We start from the raw sequence: 18,922 nt of genomic DNA on the forward strand, positions 1-18,922 counted from the left end.
GACTAAAAATAATAATAAAAAAATAATAAAGACATTCAGAAAATAGTTATAAAAACAAAAGGTAACATTTCAGGTTAAATATTTATGAAATGCCTGTCCCAATCTGCTGCATCTTCATCCCTTTCCTGTAGGATCGTACACACTCGTTTTTCCTACATGCCCTGAACGCATCTCTGTTAGCTACAACAATGGCTCCTTTCTGTCAGATCTGGAGACCGGACCGAGGACGCTGCTTTAAAACCTACGGGATCATCTTCGTTTTGTTTACAGACCTGATCTTACAGAGTGTTAACGGTATGTGGAACAGTTACTTAATCAAACCAGCTCTGACTAGATTACATTTATCGTTATCCTACTAACGTTAGCTTCCTCCCAATGAGTTAGCATTAGCTGGTTAGCCTGCGAGATCCCGTTCATTCCTATGAGAGTTCATTCCTGGTTTAATTTGAGATGTTAAATTAATTGTGAAATTATATTACATACACACATTTACCAGTATTTCTATTTTATACATCTGTTGTTTTTGTAGGTGTGATAGGTATTATGAATTGTATTTCATGTTTGTTGATTATTATGTGTGTGTACCTGCCCAGGGACTGCAGATGGAAATCAGCTTTTAGCTATAATCTGGCATATAGCATCTCTTCTCTTGTTGAGACTAATTCATTTGTATGCATGGCCCTTGTTCAATTAAGATATATAATAATAATAGAATAAAAAGTTACTCTGTAGCGCATGAAGCCTAAAACAGCGAATGTAGATTCAGAAGGTACCCGTTTGTGGGCCCATTGAGCATGCGCAGTAGAGTGTTTATTAAGCCCCGCCTCCTTTCCCCCTGCTCTTGGCTCAGTGAAATTAATGGAGAGGAAATAACTGGATTTGGCTTTTAGCGCCTTTTACACATTTTAGACCCTATAATGGCCATAAAACTGTTCGTGCTGGGTAGTTTATTCAGCTAAAAAATAAATACACGCTGATTTACACAACGACGTCAGGGAAGCTGTAGTACCACCGATTGACCACAAGGGACATTCGTAAAATCGGCTTCAACCAACGGAGCAATTTCAGGGGGGTTGAGCTATAGCTAGATCACCTAGGGTTAGCGATGAAAACATTGGATAGAGTGAGTAGCGCGGATTTAACAGACGTGTATCTAATTAAATAGACATTATCGTTATTAACATAGTGTTTAAATCATAATATATGAGAGCTAACAGACAGTTGACTGTCCCCCTGCAAATTTCAAGAAGTGTCCCTAGTCAGTTAACGCTTCGGTGAAGGAACTGTAACTATCTTAGCTTTAATGTTTTATTAAAATATAGTCATGCAGTATAAATTGCTTCAGCGTATACTATACTTCTTATTTATATTTAAACATAGCCTGCTTGTTTTGTAACACGCCAATGCAGCAAAAGTTAGTGGTCATTAGTTACAGTCAGCCCAAAATATGGATAGATAAATACTTGTTGTCACAGCAGCAGTGTTGTCAAGCATCGCACGTGAGCTAAAGATATGTAAAATATAGAATAAGATAGAAATATAATAAACAAATAAATGTCCTTAACACCAAAGGTTTACATATTCACAGTAGAAAAGACATACATCACTAGAGTATCTAAATAATTCACAATATAAAGAAAATACTGAAAACTCACAGAAACATAGTGACATCGGAGTACATGTACACATCATAATTGTGCAAAGTAGCTGTTGTGGGTATTGTTCTGGATTGTAGAACATGAGAAACTTAAGAAGCTATGGAGCAGTGAGTTCATAACCTTGGTTTAATCTGAAGGATAAGTAGAATTGTGGTTGTTTATGTTCTTTATTGTCTGTCTGTGTGCTTCTCAGGGTATCTGAGCTCTCCTCATGTGAGTAAGGAGCCTCCGTACCCCAGAGAGTCCCAGCATACACCTGTCATCACCAGCCCAGTGGTGCCTGCTGCAGCCTCTGGTAAACACTTAGAGATAACATAAATAATGATGAATAGGACCTGTAACTGAGGTTTATTTAACAATACTGGCCCACAGTCCACTTCAAGCCGTTAGCTGTCTGCAGTAGAATGAATGAAAGAGAACGTTTATCTCAATAATATCGTATTTATATCGTATTTAGTCTTCATCCATTGGCTGACGTCGACGGGGGCGGGTCTTCTTCTGTAGCCTCTGATGACGTAGCTGTAGCGTATCCCTTATGGTATTTTAATATACAATTAATCTGCCGTTTGTTGGTCATTAAATGCATAATAATAGGACGAATGCAGCGTCGATGAGTGAGAGTTGGAGACGGTGTGTTTAGTATGTAACTCCACGCGTCATTCTTCTTATATTCACATACACGATATACTATGAGCTACATGCTACTGTGAGACTAAAAACAATAACAATCTGAAACCGTAACTCCAAGGTGTCGCCAACATCCGGTCCGTGGAAAACACTGCTACAGTAAATTCCCTTAAAGTTCCGGCACAATATATTGATTAATTCTCTCAAATGCATATACCTACAAAGAAATACAGCAGTATTGAGAGTAGTAGGTAGTAGGATGATTTAAAAACATACATACAAGACTCTTAGTGCATTTCCCTACATTAGAAGGGTGCTCCAGAATAAAAAAGGATTTCCCCCAAAGATTCTGATATTCTAAACTGCTGGGGCTGCAACTAACAACATCAATATCGTATCATTTGCAGGATATTTTCTCGATAAATCGATGAAATGTTCTGAAGATTGTCAGAAAATAGGGGAACATGTCCATCCCAGTACAGAAGCTATATCAGTAATAATTGTTCAACTTTTAAATACATGAAGAGCGAATTACTTTTTGTTGTTGTTGTGCTGATTTCCAGACAGCTTTAATGGAGTAATCAGTGATTGGCCTTGCTCAGTGTTAGTAACTTACCTCCCACTGCCTTATTTTCTAGATGTGTCTTTAGAGTGTTTTGTTTACAACTGCATTGCCCCACCCAGTCATGATCCCAGACATGAAGTCATAACATTAAAGGTCCCCTATCATACTGTTTTTCATCAATATATTATAGCTCTCAGATATATACAAAACATGTCTCTGAAGTGTTTGGCTCCAAACACCAAACAGATCATTGCAGCATCCCATAATCCCCTCTGTTTCAGCCCTGTTTCAAAAGTGCTGATTCTCTGTCTGTTACTTTAGATGAAGATAAGGAGCCCCTCCCCACGCCCCTCTGAGAGATATTTGGTTACAAAGAACACAATGGTGCTCTAGGAGGAGATTCAGGTGATAAGGTGGGGGGGGGGGTTACCTTGGTTGCTGATTGGCTAATGGTTACACAAGCCAAAACATCGTTATGACATCATAAAGTGGCCAAAATCTGATCAGCTCATTTTCAGACAGGTTTTTATATAAATGGATCAGGACAAAAAGAGAGAGAATCTTTTTTCCTGAAACTTTCAGAGTCTCTTTACACAGAGGGGGGGACACATGTTGATGTAGAAAAGACATGAACAAGTGGATTTCGCATAATAGGTGACCTTTAAATCTGTGTTACATTACTTTGATTATTCTTGCTGACACTCCTTCAACCTTCTGCTTCCTGTTGTGCAGTTTCTCCATCAGATGAGGAGAGCTACACCTCCGTGTGTCCCAGCGGGGGTTTGTGTCAGCGCCTGCCAGCTGACTGCATGCTCTGCAACTTCCAACACAACTGCACCTACGCAAATGCTACTTCCTTCACTTGCAGACCCAGGAAAGGAGTTCACTGTATAGTAAGTAGCACTTCATCTTGTAATATACCTTTGTTGTATAGAGGGAGAGAGAGAGAGGGGAGAGAAGTGTTTACTCAGAAGGTTATTTATTATTACTCAAGTTCATTGATTCAAAGGGAAGTGAAGCATGTTGAGTCTTGATGTGCTCTTAGTAGCTTTGAAAGTGGAAGTTATCTTAATGATGCTTCACAAAAGGCCCGAAGACAAATGGTTCTGTAATTTAGTAGAATATAAACAGTGTATTAGTATAAATAAAACATGACTTTAAAGGTCACCTATTGTGCAAAATCCACTTGTTCATGTCTCTTCTACATCAACATGTGTCCCCTCTTCTTCATGTCTCTTCTACATCAACATGTGTCCCCTCTGTGTAAAAAGATTCTGAAAGTTTCAGGAAAAAAGATTCTCTCTCTTTTTGTCCTGATCCATTTATATAAAAACCTGTCTGAAAATGAGCTGATCAGATTTTGGACACTTTATGATGTCATAACGATTTGTTGGCTTGAGTAACCATTAGCCAATCACCAACCAAGGTAATGAGGTATCAGAGGGGCGTGGGGAGTGGCTCCTTATTTTCATCTAAAGTAACAGACAGAGAATCAGCACTTTGGAAACAGGGCTGAAACAGAGGGGATTATGGGATGCTGCAATGATCTGTTTGGTGTTTGGAGGCAAACACTTCAGAGACATGTTTTGTATATATCTGAGACCTATAATATATTGATGAAAAACGGTATAATATGGGACCTTTAAATCCTTAGTTCAATGAAAATAATCAAACTTGTGAATATCTGTGTTTTGGTACCTGATGTGTTTCTGTATGTTCCTCTCAGGGGGAGTCGGGGCAGCAGCAGACGAGCTTCTCTCTCTCCATCAGCTGTCGGTTCTGCTGGCAGTTGGACCCGTCTCAGTACCGCTGCTTCAACTCCACCAACTGCATGACGGTGTCCTGCCCGCGCCGACGCTACAACGCCACCTGTGAAGTGCTGGACCACGTGCACTGTTTGGGTACGGAGATAAAACGCTCTGCTGTTTCAAGATTCAAGGCTTTTATTGTCATTCGTGCATAGCTACAGTGCCATATATCAACCATATATCGAGCCCGCTCGTCGATTTCCAATGATTTGTGGAACCTACTTGAGCAGGTCTCCCTTGAAAAAGAGATCAATGATCTCAATGGGATACACCTGGATAAATAAAGGTTTGAAATGAAATGATTTAATGTAATTGTTTGCCTGACTGGCCATTGTAATCGGGCTCTTTGAAGATCCACAAATCCACGGTTTTCTTACATTTCTGATCAGATTGGCAAAAACGTCAGAATTTGAATTGACCGCCATTCAAATGACAGCTCTGTTTTCCCCCAAAAGTGGGCGGAGCCGTCATTTTTGCCCGGAAGTGACGCATGTGTTACTCTCATCTATGGAATAAAATATGTGCAGTAATAATAAAAGAAACCGAGCTCATTGATAAAAAGGGAAAAGAAGCATGGTATGTTAAGTCGTGATGTGCTCAATATCTTCAGTAGACTCGACTACTGTAATGGTGTCTTCACAGGTCTCACTAAAAAATCTATTAGAAAGCTGCAGCTGATTCATAACGCTGCTGCTCGAGTCCTCACTAACACTAAGAAAGTGGATCACATCACTCCAGTTCTGAAGTCTTTACACTGGCTTCCTGTGTGTCAAAGAATAGATTTCAAAATATTGTTGCTGGTTTATAAAGCTTTGAATGGTTTAGGCCCAAAATACATGTCTGACCTCCTGCTAAATTATGAACCATCCAGATCTCTCAGGTCTTCAGGGACTGGTCAGCTTTCTGTCCCCAGAGTCAGAACTAAACATGGTAAAGCAGCATTCAGTTATTATGCTCCAAATATCTGGAACAAACTCCCAGAAACCTGCAGGTCCGCTGCAACTCTGACTACTTTTAAATCCAGGCTGAAGACTTTTCTTTTTGCCGCTGCTTTTAATTGCCATTTTCATAATGTCTTCCATTTTTGTAAAGCACTTTGAATTGCCTTGTGTTGAAAGGTGCTATATAAATAAACTTGCCTTGCCTTGCCTTGCCTCATAGCAGCTTTCAGAGTGTAAGCCATCTTAATGTTGCTGGACAAACATCAGACCAGACAAATGGTTGAGTAGTTTGGTTAGGGAATTAGTTAATTTAAGAAATCAGAATCAATCAGAATACTTTAATTGCTCTGTTTGAGTGACCCAGTTCAAATTCCCCAAATGACCCTTTTTCCCTCAAACCAAAATGTTCTTTCTCTTCATATCTTTCCATGTTAATAAAATGTTTCCACGTATGATTATTAGTTTTTTCCTCTAGTATTAAAGTATTGTTTTTATTAGTTGGAGTTTTATGTTTTGCACACCATGTCCACTAAATCTATTTTTCTCTTGCAGGTAGGAGAAGTTTTCAGAAACGTTTGTATTGTAACTGGACCGGGGGATACAAGTGGTCCACATCATTAGCACTCAGGTAAACCAACTGCTACGAGAGCTGCGACAATAAGGGAACTAATTGATTAGTTGATCTATGTTGCATCTACATGTGCATCAACTGTTTTGATAATTGTTTAACTTTGCAATTTATTAATCATGCAAAAATGACAGAAATGTTTTAGCCTCTCAAATATGGAGATGTTCTGCTTTTCTCCGTTTTATTTGATATGAAACTACATTTCTTTAGGATTTCTTCTGACAAAACAAGAAATGTAAAGCTACACATTGGACTTTGAAAACCCATATGGACATTTTTCTCAATTTTCTGACATTTGATAAACTAATTAAGAGAATAATCATTAGTTGCAGCTCTGACTGCCACTCGTATCACAGTTCGACCATCTTAGATGCTGGAAATGTACAACATGTCTTCAAGGTTTTATTGTCATATGCACATAAGCTACGGACAGTGTAGAAATGGCAATCCAAATCTTATGTCCCGAGCTCCTCCAACAATGCAACATAGTCATACAATACAATCAAAAAGAATAAAATACAATAAGTCTATATACACATAAATAGAATATACAAGAACAGAATGTAACCTTTAACCCTCCTGTTGTCTTCGGGTCAAATCTGACCGATGTACTACTTTCATCAATCATAACTTTTTTGTTTTACATTCGATTGCATTAAGGCTTTATGATATCCTTCACAGTAGACATTTGAACATATGAAATTGCTGATCACCACTTTCATTGCATTTTGGATGATTTAGTCAACTTTGTAACACCCATGGTGTTCCCGGTCAAAAATGACCGCCATAAAGAAAAGGAATTAGTAACCATCCGGATCAGATAAAACACACACACACACACACACACACTCACTCTAGATGTGTCCCCCCCCTTATGTGTCCTCCCATGTGAATCACACCTGGCACACACACAGAACAATTTGACCAATTTCCCGCTCTTATGTGCCCCTCCCCCCCACATGGATCACACCCGGCACACGCAATACATGTTCAGTGTCTATTCTTTGTATATTTACTGCAGTTGTTCATGTATACCAGTAGTCTGATACAATATGTACAGTTTGAAAGGGTGTTAAATGAAATGTGGTGATGATTAATGGTTTTTGTGTTAATGTATTAGCAGTTAAAACAGGACCGGTCAAATTTGACAGAGAACACCAAAGTAAGGGGGGGAACACGAAGACAATAGGAGGGTTAAATATTGTGCAGTAAGATCAAATATAAATACTGTTTATTACAGTGATAAATAAATAGTAAAATGACAACAGATGAATGCTTATGGAGGCACTTTACAGATCTCAGGTGTTTAGCAGTCTGTGGGATGAAACTGACGTAGATTGTGTGTTTCCTCCCGTGAAAACTCAACATTTTTCTCATTTGATAAACTACTCAAGAGAATAATCATTATCATCACTAACCCTAACCCTGCCACTCGTATCACAGTTCGACCATTTTAGATGCTGGAAATGTCCTACAAACAAATGTCAACCAGTGTGTGTGCCCTCATAGCATCTCTGACGTAGATTGTGTGTTTCCTCCGTGTCTCTGCAGCATCACGCTCGGTGGATTTGGGGCTGATCGCTTCTATCTGGGTCAGTGGAGAGAGGGGCTGGGGAAGCTGTTCAGTTTCGGTGGCCTCGGCATCTGGACTTTGATCGACGTGCTTCTGATCGGAGTCGGATACGTTGGACCCGCCGACGGGTCTCTTTACATCTGAAGCTCTGGAGAAAACGTTCGGACGCTCGGTGCCCTCTTCACTCTCTGAAGACTGAAGATCTGGTCTCTCTTCACTCTCTGAAGATCTGTGTTCGCTGCGCAACACGTCCTCATCCCATCTGCTAACCGGCAGGAAGTGTTTTCCTCTTCACACCAGCCACGACTCCACCCACACACACACACACACACACATCAGATCCGTCTCCATCACTCTCCTGTCGAACGCTCCTCTGATGAACGAGGAGACGCTCAGTATCTGAAGTCTGTCCGTTGGTGTGACTTCACTGCTGATGTATAGATAGGTTTCCTGTGGAGCGGGGCTTTCACACACACACACACACACACACACACACACACACACACACACACACACACACACACACACACACACACACACACAGAGCAGTGTGTTACTACGCCCTTGTTGCAAAGATAAATGTGTCAATGGGGGGGGTCAAGTGGTAACCATGGCTGCAGAGCTTTTAATGGGGACACCAGAAACAAAAGGTAATTATGTGCCGAGGGAAAGCATGAATACACAGAAGGGAATTTGTTTTTTTCTTTATGGACGACAGACAGTCGTTCAGCGGTTATTTAACATTTCCCTACATTGAGTCAGGACACAACTGTAACAAAGCGTTTGTAATTTATTCGGCTTAAAGGAATAGTGCAGATTTCTTTTGTGGGGTTGTATGAGGTGCTTATTCAGTAGATGGCATTACGCAGGAGTAGACGAACGAAAATGAATACCTAACATAATCACTATCCGTTAAATGTGCGCTATATTTCAGATATTTTCAATCCTCCACCTTACCACAAAACAGCCCTTTACTGACAGGGAACTGAATGGCTACTCGATAACTGAAGTAGCTGATGAGTGCAGCAAATCTACTGGTGCTAATTTTGAGCACTTATTGTGTGACTTTGGTGTTTAAAAGGGTTAGTTAAAATACACAAAGGTCACACACCGATCCGACGCTGCAGTAGACCTGAAATACTTTCTCATTTTGTCTGGTGTCTGATCATTATTTATTTCAGTGAGTCTTTAATAGGTTCGTTTTTTGAGGTTATATGTGTGGATAAGTACCTCACACATAAAACAAATCTGAACTGTCCCTTTAAGGATTATATTAAATGACACCCTGGCTTCAAATGTTGTCAACTTTATAAAATAAGAGTTGAAAACTGGAACTGGTAAAAAGACATGCAGGGGAACAACAACAACTCAATTTCCTGTCATCACTTACTGCTACATGATTTTTTGGAAATGCAAAGATAATGATCTCTATTTCTCTGATTGCACATAATGAAACGAACGTGTTGCACTAGCACACTGCAGCTATAAATGTGGTTTCCCGTGTTGGAGATATTGGAGATATCCTGTGCATCCGGCTGGTATTTCTTTCCTGGCTCATTATCGCTCTTCACATCTTCGAAGCAGCTCTGTATCTTCTGTTTTAATGAGACGGTGTGGCGCTAATGGGCTCCTTCGCACTCCATGTAAATATGTTTTCTGTTCCTCAGTGGCTGGTCATTTTCATCTGTTTCAAACACTGTAAATGACATTTTTTAAGTTCTGTAAATAAAATTGTGAAATATTAAACGTGGTTAATATGATTAAAGGGTGTCTGTCCTCGACTTAAGAAATTATTGTTTATCTAACCGATGTGATTTTGTCAATACATAGATTAACAACACTGGGCTTTCCTGCAAAAGCACATCTTCAAATCTTGGGTTTGCACATTGCTTGTGTTTATCAGAGATGTGCTTTTGAAATAAATGAATCAGCGTGAAAAAAACATTCGTAAAAATCTATAATCTGCTAAATTAATCTTGTTTAACTGAGACCAAAACGACAAATTAGTCTACTAAGAGGTGGCAGATCTGCAGGAACGCAGCTTAATGTTTTCATTCACTCTTTGAGTTATGGGAGTGTTTATTTGAGCCATACTGCACTGATACAATTCATGTTTTGGTGAAATTAAAGTGTATACAAATGCTTAAATAAGGGTCTCAAAGCAGGGACTAAGCACCCTTTTGACTACAGACAAGAGCAGAAATTAAAGAGGACATATGATGCTCATTTCAGGTTCATATTAGTATGTAGTGTCTCTACTTTAAAGAGTCCTCTCCTGCTGATGTTCAGGTGTATATCAGTATGTAGTGTCTCTACTTTAAAGAGTCCTCTCCTGCTGATGTTCAGGTGTATATCAGTATGTAGTGTCTCTACTTTAAAGAGTCCTCTCCTGCTGATGTTCAGGTGTATATCAGTATGTAGTGTCTCTACTTTAAAGAGTCCTCTCCTGCTGATGTTCAGGTGTATATCAGTATGTAGTGTCTCTACTTTAAAGAGTCCTCTCCTGCAGATGTTCAGGTGTATATCAGTATGTAGTGTCTCTACTTTAAAGAGTCCTCTCCTGCTGATGTTCAGGTGTATATCAGTATGTAGTGTCTCTACTTTAAAGAGTCCTCTCCTGCTGATGTTCAGGTGTATATCAGTATGTAGTGTCTCTACTTTAAAGAGTCCTCTCCTGCTGATGTTCAGGTGTATATCAGTATGTAGTGTCTCTATTTTAAAGAGTCCTCTCCTGCTGATGTTCAGGTGTATATCAGTATGTAGTGTCTCTACTTTAAAGAGTCCTCTCCTGCTGATGTTCAGGTGTATATCAGTATGTAGTGTCTCTACTTTAAAGAGTCCTCTCCTGCTGATGTTCAGGTGTATATCAGTATGTAGTGTCTCTACTTTAAAGAGTCCTCTCCTGCTGATGTTCAGGTGTATATCAGTATGTAGTGTCTCTACTTTAAAGAGTCCTCTCCTGCTGATGTTCAGGTGTATATCAGTATGTAGTGTCTCTACTTTAAAGAGTCCTCTCCTGCTGATGTTCAGGTGTATATCAGTATGTAGTGTCTCTACTTTAAAGAGTCCTCTCCTGCTGATGTTCAGGTGTATATCAGTATGTAGTGTCTCTACTTTAAAGAGTCCTCTCCTGCTGATGTTCAGGTGTATATCAGTATGTAGTGTCTCTACTTTAAAGAGTCCTCTCCTGCTGATGTTCAGGTATATATCAGTATGTAGTGTCTCTACTTTAAAGAGTCCTCTCCTGCTGATGTTCAGGTGTATATCAGTATGTAGTGTCTCTACTTTAAAGAGTCCTCTCCTGCTGATGTCCAGGTGTATCTCAGTATGTAGTGTCTCTACTGGGACATGTCTCCATGCTTTAATGTTCAAAAAGCTCTTTATTTCTCTCATACTGCCTGTGCTGCAGCACCTCTTTTCACCCTCTGTATGAAACCAGAGCCCAGTCTGCTCTGATTGGTTAGCTGGCCGGCTCTGTTGTGATTGGTCAACCGCTTAGAGATGTCCCGCCCCTTAGCCTATCACGTACAATGTGTTGGAGTGCTAGCCAATAGAAGTGAACGTGTTCCATAGTGATGTCACTATGTTCCTGAAGTAAACAAAGGAGTTCAATGGAGGGAACACAGGAATTGTAGCCTTTGCAGACCATTTACATGCACTAAAACCTATATAAGACACTACAGGGAAGTGAAAACCCCAAACAGCAGAATAGGGCCTGTTTAAATGTGGATTACTTTCTTGTCCGTTTACAATATGCATCATAAATGTTGCTCAGCCTGCAGAAACGCTGTTCATTTACTTCTGATGCTTAGAATTAGAGGTCAGTATTATATCAATGTAAGGAACGTGTGCATAGCAGATGCTCAGTTTCAAGCAGCCATGAACCTTAGCTTCCTTCTTGAATACCAGCCCCTGATTGGAATTGTCTATTATTAGCGGAGGTCATTATCACAGATGTCTGTGCTTTTCCTCACATTAAACATGGGAGAGGTGCCAGAGGCCTGTGTGTGGGTGTGTGTGTGTGTGTGTGTGTGTGTGTGTGTGTGTGTGTGTGTGTGTGTGTGTGTGTGTGTGTGTGTGTGTGTGTGTGTGTGTGTGTGTGTGTGTGTGTGTGTGTGTGTGTGTGTGTGTGTGGTTGAGGTGAGTGAGTGTAGTGTGTGTGTGTGTGGGTCGTGTGTGTTGTGTGTGTGTGTGTGTGTGGGTAGTTGTGGGTGTGGTTGCGGTGTAGTGAGTGTAGTGTGTGTGTGGGTAGTGTGTGTGTGTGTGTGTGTGAGTGAGTGTGAGTGTGCATGTGAGGGCGGTGTGTGTGTGTGTGTGTATTGTAGGTGTGTGTAGTGTAGTGTGTGCGTGGCGGTGAGTGTGTGTGTGTGATGTGTGGTGGTTAGTGTGTGGGTGTGTGTGTGTGTGTGTGTGTTGGGTGTGTGTGTGTGTGTGTGTGTGTGTGTGTGTGTGTGTACAAAATAAACTGAAACATTTTGTATTGAATTGAAATTAAAATGAAAGATGATAGTTAGAAATCATGTTCAAGAGAGGAGAAATGGGTGAAACACAGAACATAACATATTTCAGATGAATGTATGAGTATTAGTGATTTATCCGTTATTTGTTAACTACATCCTATACATTAGATTTGTATTTTTCTTTCTTTCTTTCTCCCAAATCTTTGTCTATTTTGTAAATTCTTGTTTAATTTGTTCTTGTATTAGTTGTGTGTATTGTATTCTAGTTTTAGTATCCCAATGTGTATGTCTTGTAACCATGTGTGTTACATAATGCTAGTGTAGAAAAAGAACCATATCACAGGAAGGAGAAATACTTCCCTTCTAGCATGTTGTCTTGATTTTTGTGTCGACTTCTCCTATTGGCTGCTTTGCTGAGGCTGTTGTAAATGTAGTCCACCCTTATTCCACTTCCTCAAATCTGTCACCGCCCACTCAAACTCGCTACAGCTCCCGCCCACTGACGGATGCAAGTGTGTGTCATGCTCTCGAGGAGGAGGAGGAAGAGGAGGAGGAGACGTGGAAGGCTCTCCAATATTCTGCAAGTCACCTTTTGGAAACGTGCAATTTAAGTATTGACAGAAAGCTTCTGCAGCTTCCCTCTGATTATTACTACTGTGAGCATGACCTCACTCTGTCTGAGTCACTCTGTGCTGATGTGTGTTTGTATTACTGGGTGTAGCACCTTAAACATGGCAGTGTGTGTACATCCATCTGTGTATATGCACGCAAATATGAGTCTGTTATGATATGCTTCATGCATCTAACACACGGTGGCTGAGAGATACAAACGTGTCACAACGACCCAAAACACTTCCATTAGGAGAAACCTGCTGCACTTTCAAAAAAGATACAAGTATAAAAACACCAGTGTGCCAAAACACATGCATACTGTATGAAGAAACATCTTCACGCAACACTGGCAGAATTTAGAAAACATTCACCAACTTGATGAAACGTGTGCAATGCTTACTAAAAAGCAGCGGCTCTACTCCATGATTGAACTTGTCATCTTATCCCTAAAGGAGATGCCAGCCACCATCCGGAGAAAACCCATTTCAACCGCTCGTATTCGCAATCTCGTGTTTTCCGTCGTGACCCATCCTTCACAGATGAGGAACAAAGATAGACTGATAGATTGAACGTTTCCCTCTGATTGTTACTACTGTGAGCATGACCTCACTCTGTCTGAGTCACTCTGTGCTGATGTGTGTTTGTATTACTGGGTGTAGCACCTTAAACATGGAAGTGTGTGTACATCTATCTGTGTATAATATGCACGCAAATATGAGTCTGTTATGATATGCTTCATGCATCTAACACACGGTGGCCGAGAGATACAAACGTGCCACAACGACCCAAAACACTTCCATTAGGAGAAACCTGCTGCACTTTCAAAAAAGATACAAGTATAAAAACACCAGTGTGCCAAAACACATGCATACTGTATGAAGAAACATCTTCACGCAACACTGGCAGAATTTAGAAAACATTCACCAACTTGATGAAACGTGTGCAATGCTTACTAAAAAGCAGCGGCTCTACTCCATGATTGAACTTGTCATCTTATCCCTAAAGGAGATGCCAGCCACCATCCGGAGAAAACCCATTTCAACCGCTCGTATTCGCAATCTCGTGTTTTCCGTCGTGACCCATCCTTCACAGATGAGGAACAAAGATAGACTGATAGATTGAACGTTTTGCCTTCTGTCTCAGATCTCTTTTTGGTGCGATGAAGCTACTGCTATACTCCGGCCCATCTTACCCTCTATTGTTCTAAAGAAACAAGGCCCCGAGATACTTGGACTCCTTTACTTAGGGTAAGAACTAATTCGGAGTGGACAGTCCATCTGTTTATCTGCTGAGAACCATGGCCTCAGATTTATAGGCCACAAACCGATGACTCCAACATCACCTTCAAAAAGCAGTGATTCAATCCTTAGCCAAACAAACAGCTGCACAATAATACACACATATATTGTATATTTTTACATATATAATACAATACATATCTTATAAACTATAATATAATAACTATGTGTTTTTTTGTTGTTCAAGCAGTGCCTTTATTTATGGCGCGTTTCCACTACAGCGCGCAGCCCGGTTTAAGAGGGCTGTGACGTCAGCGGCCCGTCTTTGGTTGCGTTTCCACTTGGCCTAGTACCGGCCGGCGGGTCCTAATTCACAGTTTTTCTGGCCTCATAAAATCGTGGGTCCAGGGCCTTACTGTCTTCTAAAAATGATCTCAAACACAGAGCTGTAAAGTTTTGCTCTTTAGTTCTCACTCTGTAATCTGATCACACTTGGATAAGTATGTCTAGTCTAGCTCAATTACTGCCCTATACAACATCTTATCTATACAAGAATGGCTACTGCCAAATTACAAATAATAGCCAGAGTGGTATTTGGTTTTATTATTCCTCTTTGTGATCCTGATGATAATTACATAGAACTTCGTCTAGCGTGAATAATAGTTTAATTGTGTGCTACTTATCCCAAACAGTCCATATTCACACTGCTAGAATGAACAGTCATTGGGAGTTTGGCCAATATATGTTCTGTCGAAGGGAAGCGAAATCACGACTTCATGATTTTTGAATTGCTAATCATGCAAAGAGGAGAACAAAAGTGTATTCATCCCTCTCTTATGCAATCCCACTTAGTCCCATCGCAGCTCGCCGAGCTTCAGCTTTGACCCCCTGTATCTCGCTGTGTCCTCCCATTATGTTCACTCCCACAGCCGATCACACCTCCGACAAAACGTGGACAAACACGGCGCTGTAGCCACATGAAATAAAAAAATCTCTGCAAGCATCCAACTGAGTGAGGAATTAAAGAGCCGTTAAAATATTCACCAGCCTTGGAAACAACGCTGAATCACAATGGAGTAATTCATTCGTTTTTACATTAATTAGCAGAGGACCCTTTACTGACAATATGCTCTGCAATATGATCTAAATTCAACAAATGTAAAAGATGAAATAATGAATGCGCTCTTGCCATTTGCTAAAACATGCAAATCATCCCCAGTGCAGACAATTGTGTTATTTAAGGCACTTATAAGATGATAATCTAATCATAAATGACAAGGGATTTTAAAGAGGCCCTATGCTGTTCATTTCATTCTCATATCAGTATGTAGTGTCTCTACTTTAAAGAGTCCTCTCCTGCTGATGTTCAGGTGTATATCAGTATGTAGTGTCTCTACTTTAAAGAGTCCTCTCCTGCTGATGTTCAGGTGTATATCAGTATGTAGTGTCTCTACTTTAAAGAGTCCTCTCCTGCTGATGTTCAGGTGTATATCAGTATGTAGTGTCTCAACTTTAAAGAGTCCTCTCCTGCTGATGTTAAGGTGTATATCAGTATGTAGTGTCTCTACTTTAAAAAGTCCTCTCCTGCTGATGTTCAGGTGTATATCAGTATGTAGTGTCTCAACTTTAAAGAGTCCTCTCCTGCTGATGTTCAGGTGTATATCAGTATGTAGTGTCTCTACTTTAAAGAGTCCTCTCCTGCTGATGTTCAGGTGTATATCAGTATGTAGTGTCTCTACTTTAAAGAGTCCTCTCCTGCTGATGTTCAGGTGTATATCAGTATGTAGTGTCTCTACTTTAAAGAGTCCTCTCCTGCTGATGTTCAGGTGTATATCAGTATGTAGTGTCTCTACTTTAAAGAGTCCTCTCCTGCTGATGTTCAGGTATATCAGTATGTAGTGTCTCTACTTTAAAGAGTCCTCTCCTGCTGATGTTCAGGTGTATATCAGTATGTAGTGTCTCTACTTTAAAGAGTCCTCTCCTGCTGATGTTCAGGTGTATATCAGTATGTAGTGTCTCTACTTTAAAGAGTCCTCTCCTGCTGATGTTCAGGTGTATATCAGTATGTAGTGTCTCTACTGTGACATGTCTCCAGGCTTTAATGTTCAAAAAGCTCTTTATTTTTCTCATACTGCCTGTGCTGCAGCACCTCTTTTCACCCTCTGTCTAAAACCAGAGCCCAGTCTGCTCTGATTGGTTAGCTGGCCGGCTCTGTTGTGATTGGTCAACCATTAGAGATGTCCCGCCCCTTAGCCTATCACTTACAATGTGTTGGAGCTCTAGCCAATAGAAGATCGAGTGTTACATAGTGATGTCACTTTGTTAGGGATGTGTGAGAGAGAGGGTGTTTCTCAATGGCGAGTAAAGCTGCTCCAGAACCACTATTTCAAGCATACTACGTCATCAAGTCCCGCCGAAGGACTGTTCCAATGTCCAGCATACTTGGAATTCTACCGAGCCCGGCGTACTCCGTTTGTAGCGAGAAATATCGAGGCTGCACATGTGTAGACTCCGCGGTCTTAAAATCCCCACAATGCTTTGCGCACGGACCAATTTCCCCAAATCTGTGGCGGAAAATGTAAGGCGCACACCTGCACACTTGCTCACCTGTTCCACTCTTCGTTTTCTGAATGCCAGGAAGTATTCTTGCCTCGCTTCTGAAGCAAGTGACTCGGAAGACATGTGCTACCAAGCAAGCGTACTCGACATTGAGAAACACCCACAAACTCCCTCTGGAAGGAACACAGGGATTTTAACTTTTACAGACCATTTACATGCACTAAAACCTATATAACACACGACAGGGAAGGCAAACCCCCCAAAAAGCCCCAAATAGGGTCTCTTTGACATCGATACACCAGCATCTGAAAAGTTAAACAGCTTGTTAGTCATTCTCAGGACAAAACTAGAAAGAAAAACACAAGACAAATTGGCTTAAATGCTTTTATAAAGCACCAACCCTTTTAAAGGTGTCTTGAAAATGTGCAAGTCTTCAATCTCCCAAAGGCTTTCCTAAAAAACGGAATGTCTGTGTGAGAGAATGAAAAGGAAGCAGCTTCTAGAAGGTCACGGGGTTCACGCTCACATCTGGGCGAGTGTTTGGCAAACGGCATTTGGGAGAGAAAAAGTAAAAAGTTAATAATGAAAGAGTAAAATAGTGCATCGATTAGAAGGTAACTTTTAAATACCATTTGATTCAACCTTTTAATATATTAAGGGGAAATACATCTAAAGAATTTTAGAAGCTTAGACAGGGAGGTGCAGAGACATTTACGGGTGATTTTAGGAGATTTTAGGTATCACCCATCAGCCTGAATAGTGAAAACATTTGTACATTTTAACCACTTTTAAGAATAACTAAATAACAGGAAATGACACACTTTGAATTTGTAACTTAGCATAAAAGCTCAAGTCCAAAGTAACCGGGTGAATTTGCAAATGCACCTTTTATTCGCCCCTGCTATAGCTGTTTTTTGTTTTGGGAAATGCTCTGTGAAGTGTACACAACTGAATACATTATTCAAAGAACCAAATTATGCTAATATTCTGCTTTTGCCCAGCATTGTGTACACCTTGGCTACTGTGTAACACACTGCTCTAAGATGAGGTATTATCATAATAATACTCATCATTACAAGCTGTATGCTGGGGTCCTTTATTTTGAGGCGTGATAGACCCTGGGCCTTTCTCATTTCTCTCATTTCTATATCCAGTCTCTGATGGTGTTACGTTATTATGAGAGTGCTCTCATACTTGTTTGAATCTGAAATTGTATTTATATAAATATATATATGTGTGTGTATATATATGTCCGCATCTGTGGCCTGTCATTGTCTCATTATACCGCACTGTGAATGAATTCAAAGTAAATAAGTCGTCATGAACACAGTTCTGTCCATCAGACAGAGTGCTGCTGTGACTCCTGTCATCATTAATGGACGTCTCTTTAAAATGACCGCTCTGAGGAGAGGATTTCTCATTTCTCTAAACGCCTGCTGCTTCCCCTCCTCTCGGTTCCCCTCCTCTCTCCTCCACTCGCATCTCCTGTGGGCGGGACTAAGACACGAGGATAGGAGTCGAGGAGGGGAATTCGAGAAATGAGAAAGGCCCCCTATGTTTAATTTATTTATTAGACCCATGGTTTTATCACCTTAAATTGCCTTGGTTTTTTTGTTGTTTAATGTGGGCACAGTGAATGAGTGAGTGAAGCTTTTTGAACGTTAAAGCATGGAGACATATCACAGTAGAGACACTACATGTCTCTACTTAGGGGAATTCATCCACAAAAAACACACTGGACGCTGCACTAGGTCAGAAACCAGAGGACACTGTGAGGTCCACCGTAGACGGACCACTTTCTGTCAAAATGTTCTATCAATTAAGGGCAGCTCTTTGTGGAATAGCCTCCCTACTGAGATACAGGATTGTCCCACTTTGAACAGTTTTAAAGGTCAACTAAAAGAATGGTTGAGAAACAAACAGACGTGTAGATGCACTTTAATACAGGGGCATCTCCTCTTGCACTTGATGTAGCCCTTTTATCTTCTCCTGCACTTTATATTTCGTAGCTGCTACATTGTACTGCCATGTGGTAAATGCTTATATGCTGCTCTTGCTCTTTCTGCATATCATGTATTTATTTTTCTATGTATATAAATGTCATGTTCTTAAATGTTGTATGTGAGGGACTACGGATGGAAACTAGCTCAAAGCTAAAATCCGGCATGTTTACGTTTTTAAAGCATTATTTGTTTTAAATGTTAAACTGTCCCTCTTCAAATAAACGATTAAATGAAAAATGAAAAACATACT

At 40.4% G+C, this 18,922-nt stretch overlaps 1 protein-coding gene across 2 annotated transcripts; it reads left to right on the forward strand.

Moving 5' to 3' along the window:
- Window positions 1–120: 120 nt before the first annotated feature.
- On the forward strand, window positions 121–9,546 carry tm2d3 (TM2 domain containing 3). 2 transcript variants are annotated; one of them, XM_034148443.1, is made up of 6 exons: window positions 173–294; window positions 1,852–1,953; window positions 3,583–3,743; window positions 4,577–4,751; window positions 6,152–6,227; window positions 7,779–9,546. In XM_034148443.1, exons 1-6 carry the CDS (start codon window positions 189–191, stop codon window positions 7,942–7,944), a joined length of 786 nt encoding a protein of 261 aa, XP_034004334.1. In that variant the 5' UTR covers window positions 173–188; the 3' UTR covers window positions 7,945–9,546. The 2 variants fall into 2 exon arrangements, with proteins under 2 accessions (XP_034004336.1, XP_034004334.1); XM_034148445.1 differs by lacking the exon at window positions 1,852–1,953 and having other exon boundaries at window positions 121–294.
- Window positions 9,547–18,922: the final 9,376 nt, after the last annotated feature.

Source organism: Trematomus bernacchii, unplaced genomic scaffold (genome assembly GCF_902827165.1).
Source record: "Trematomus bernacchii unplaced genomic scaffold, fTreBer1.1, whole genome shotgun sequence".
Classification (NCBI taxonomy): domain Eukaryota; kingdom Metazoa; phylum Chordata; class Actinopteri; order Perciformes; family Nototheniidae; genus Trematomus; species Trematomus bernacchii.

Coding starts and splice junctions, on each gene's coding strand:
- tm2d3 (XM_034148443.1), top strand. CDS start 189: ATGGCTCCTTTCTGTCAGATCTGGAGACCGGACCGAGGACGCTGCTTT. Junction 295..1,851: donor GATCTTACAGAGTGTTAACG/GTATGTGGAACA, acceptor TGTGCTTCTCAG/GGTATCTGAGCTCTCCTCAT. Junction 4,752..6,151: donor GGACCACGTGCACTGTTTGG/GTACGGAGATAA, acceptor TTTCTCTTGCAG/GTAGGAGAAGTTTTCAGAAA.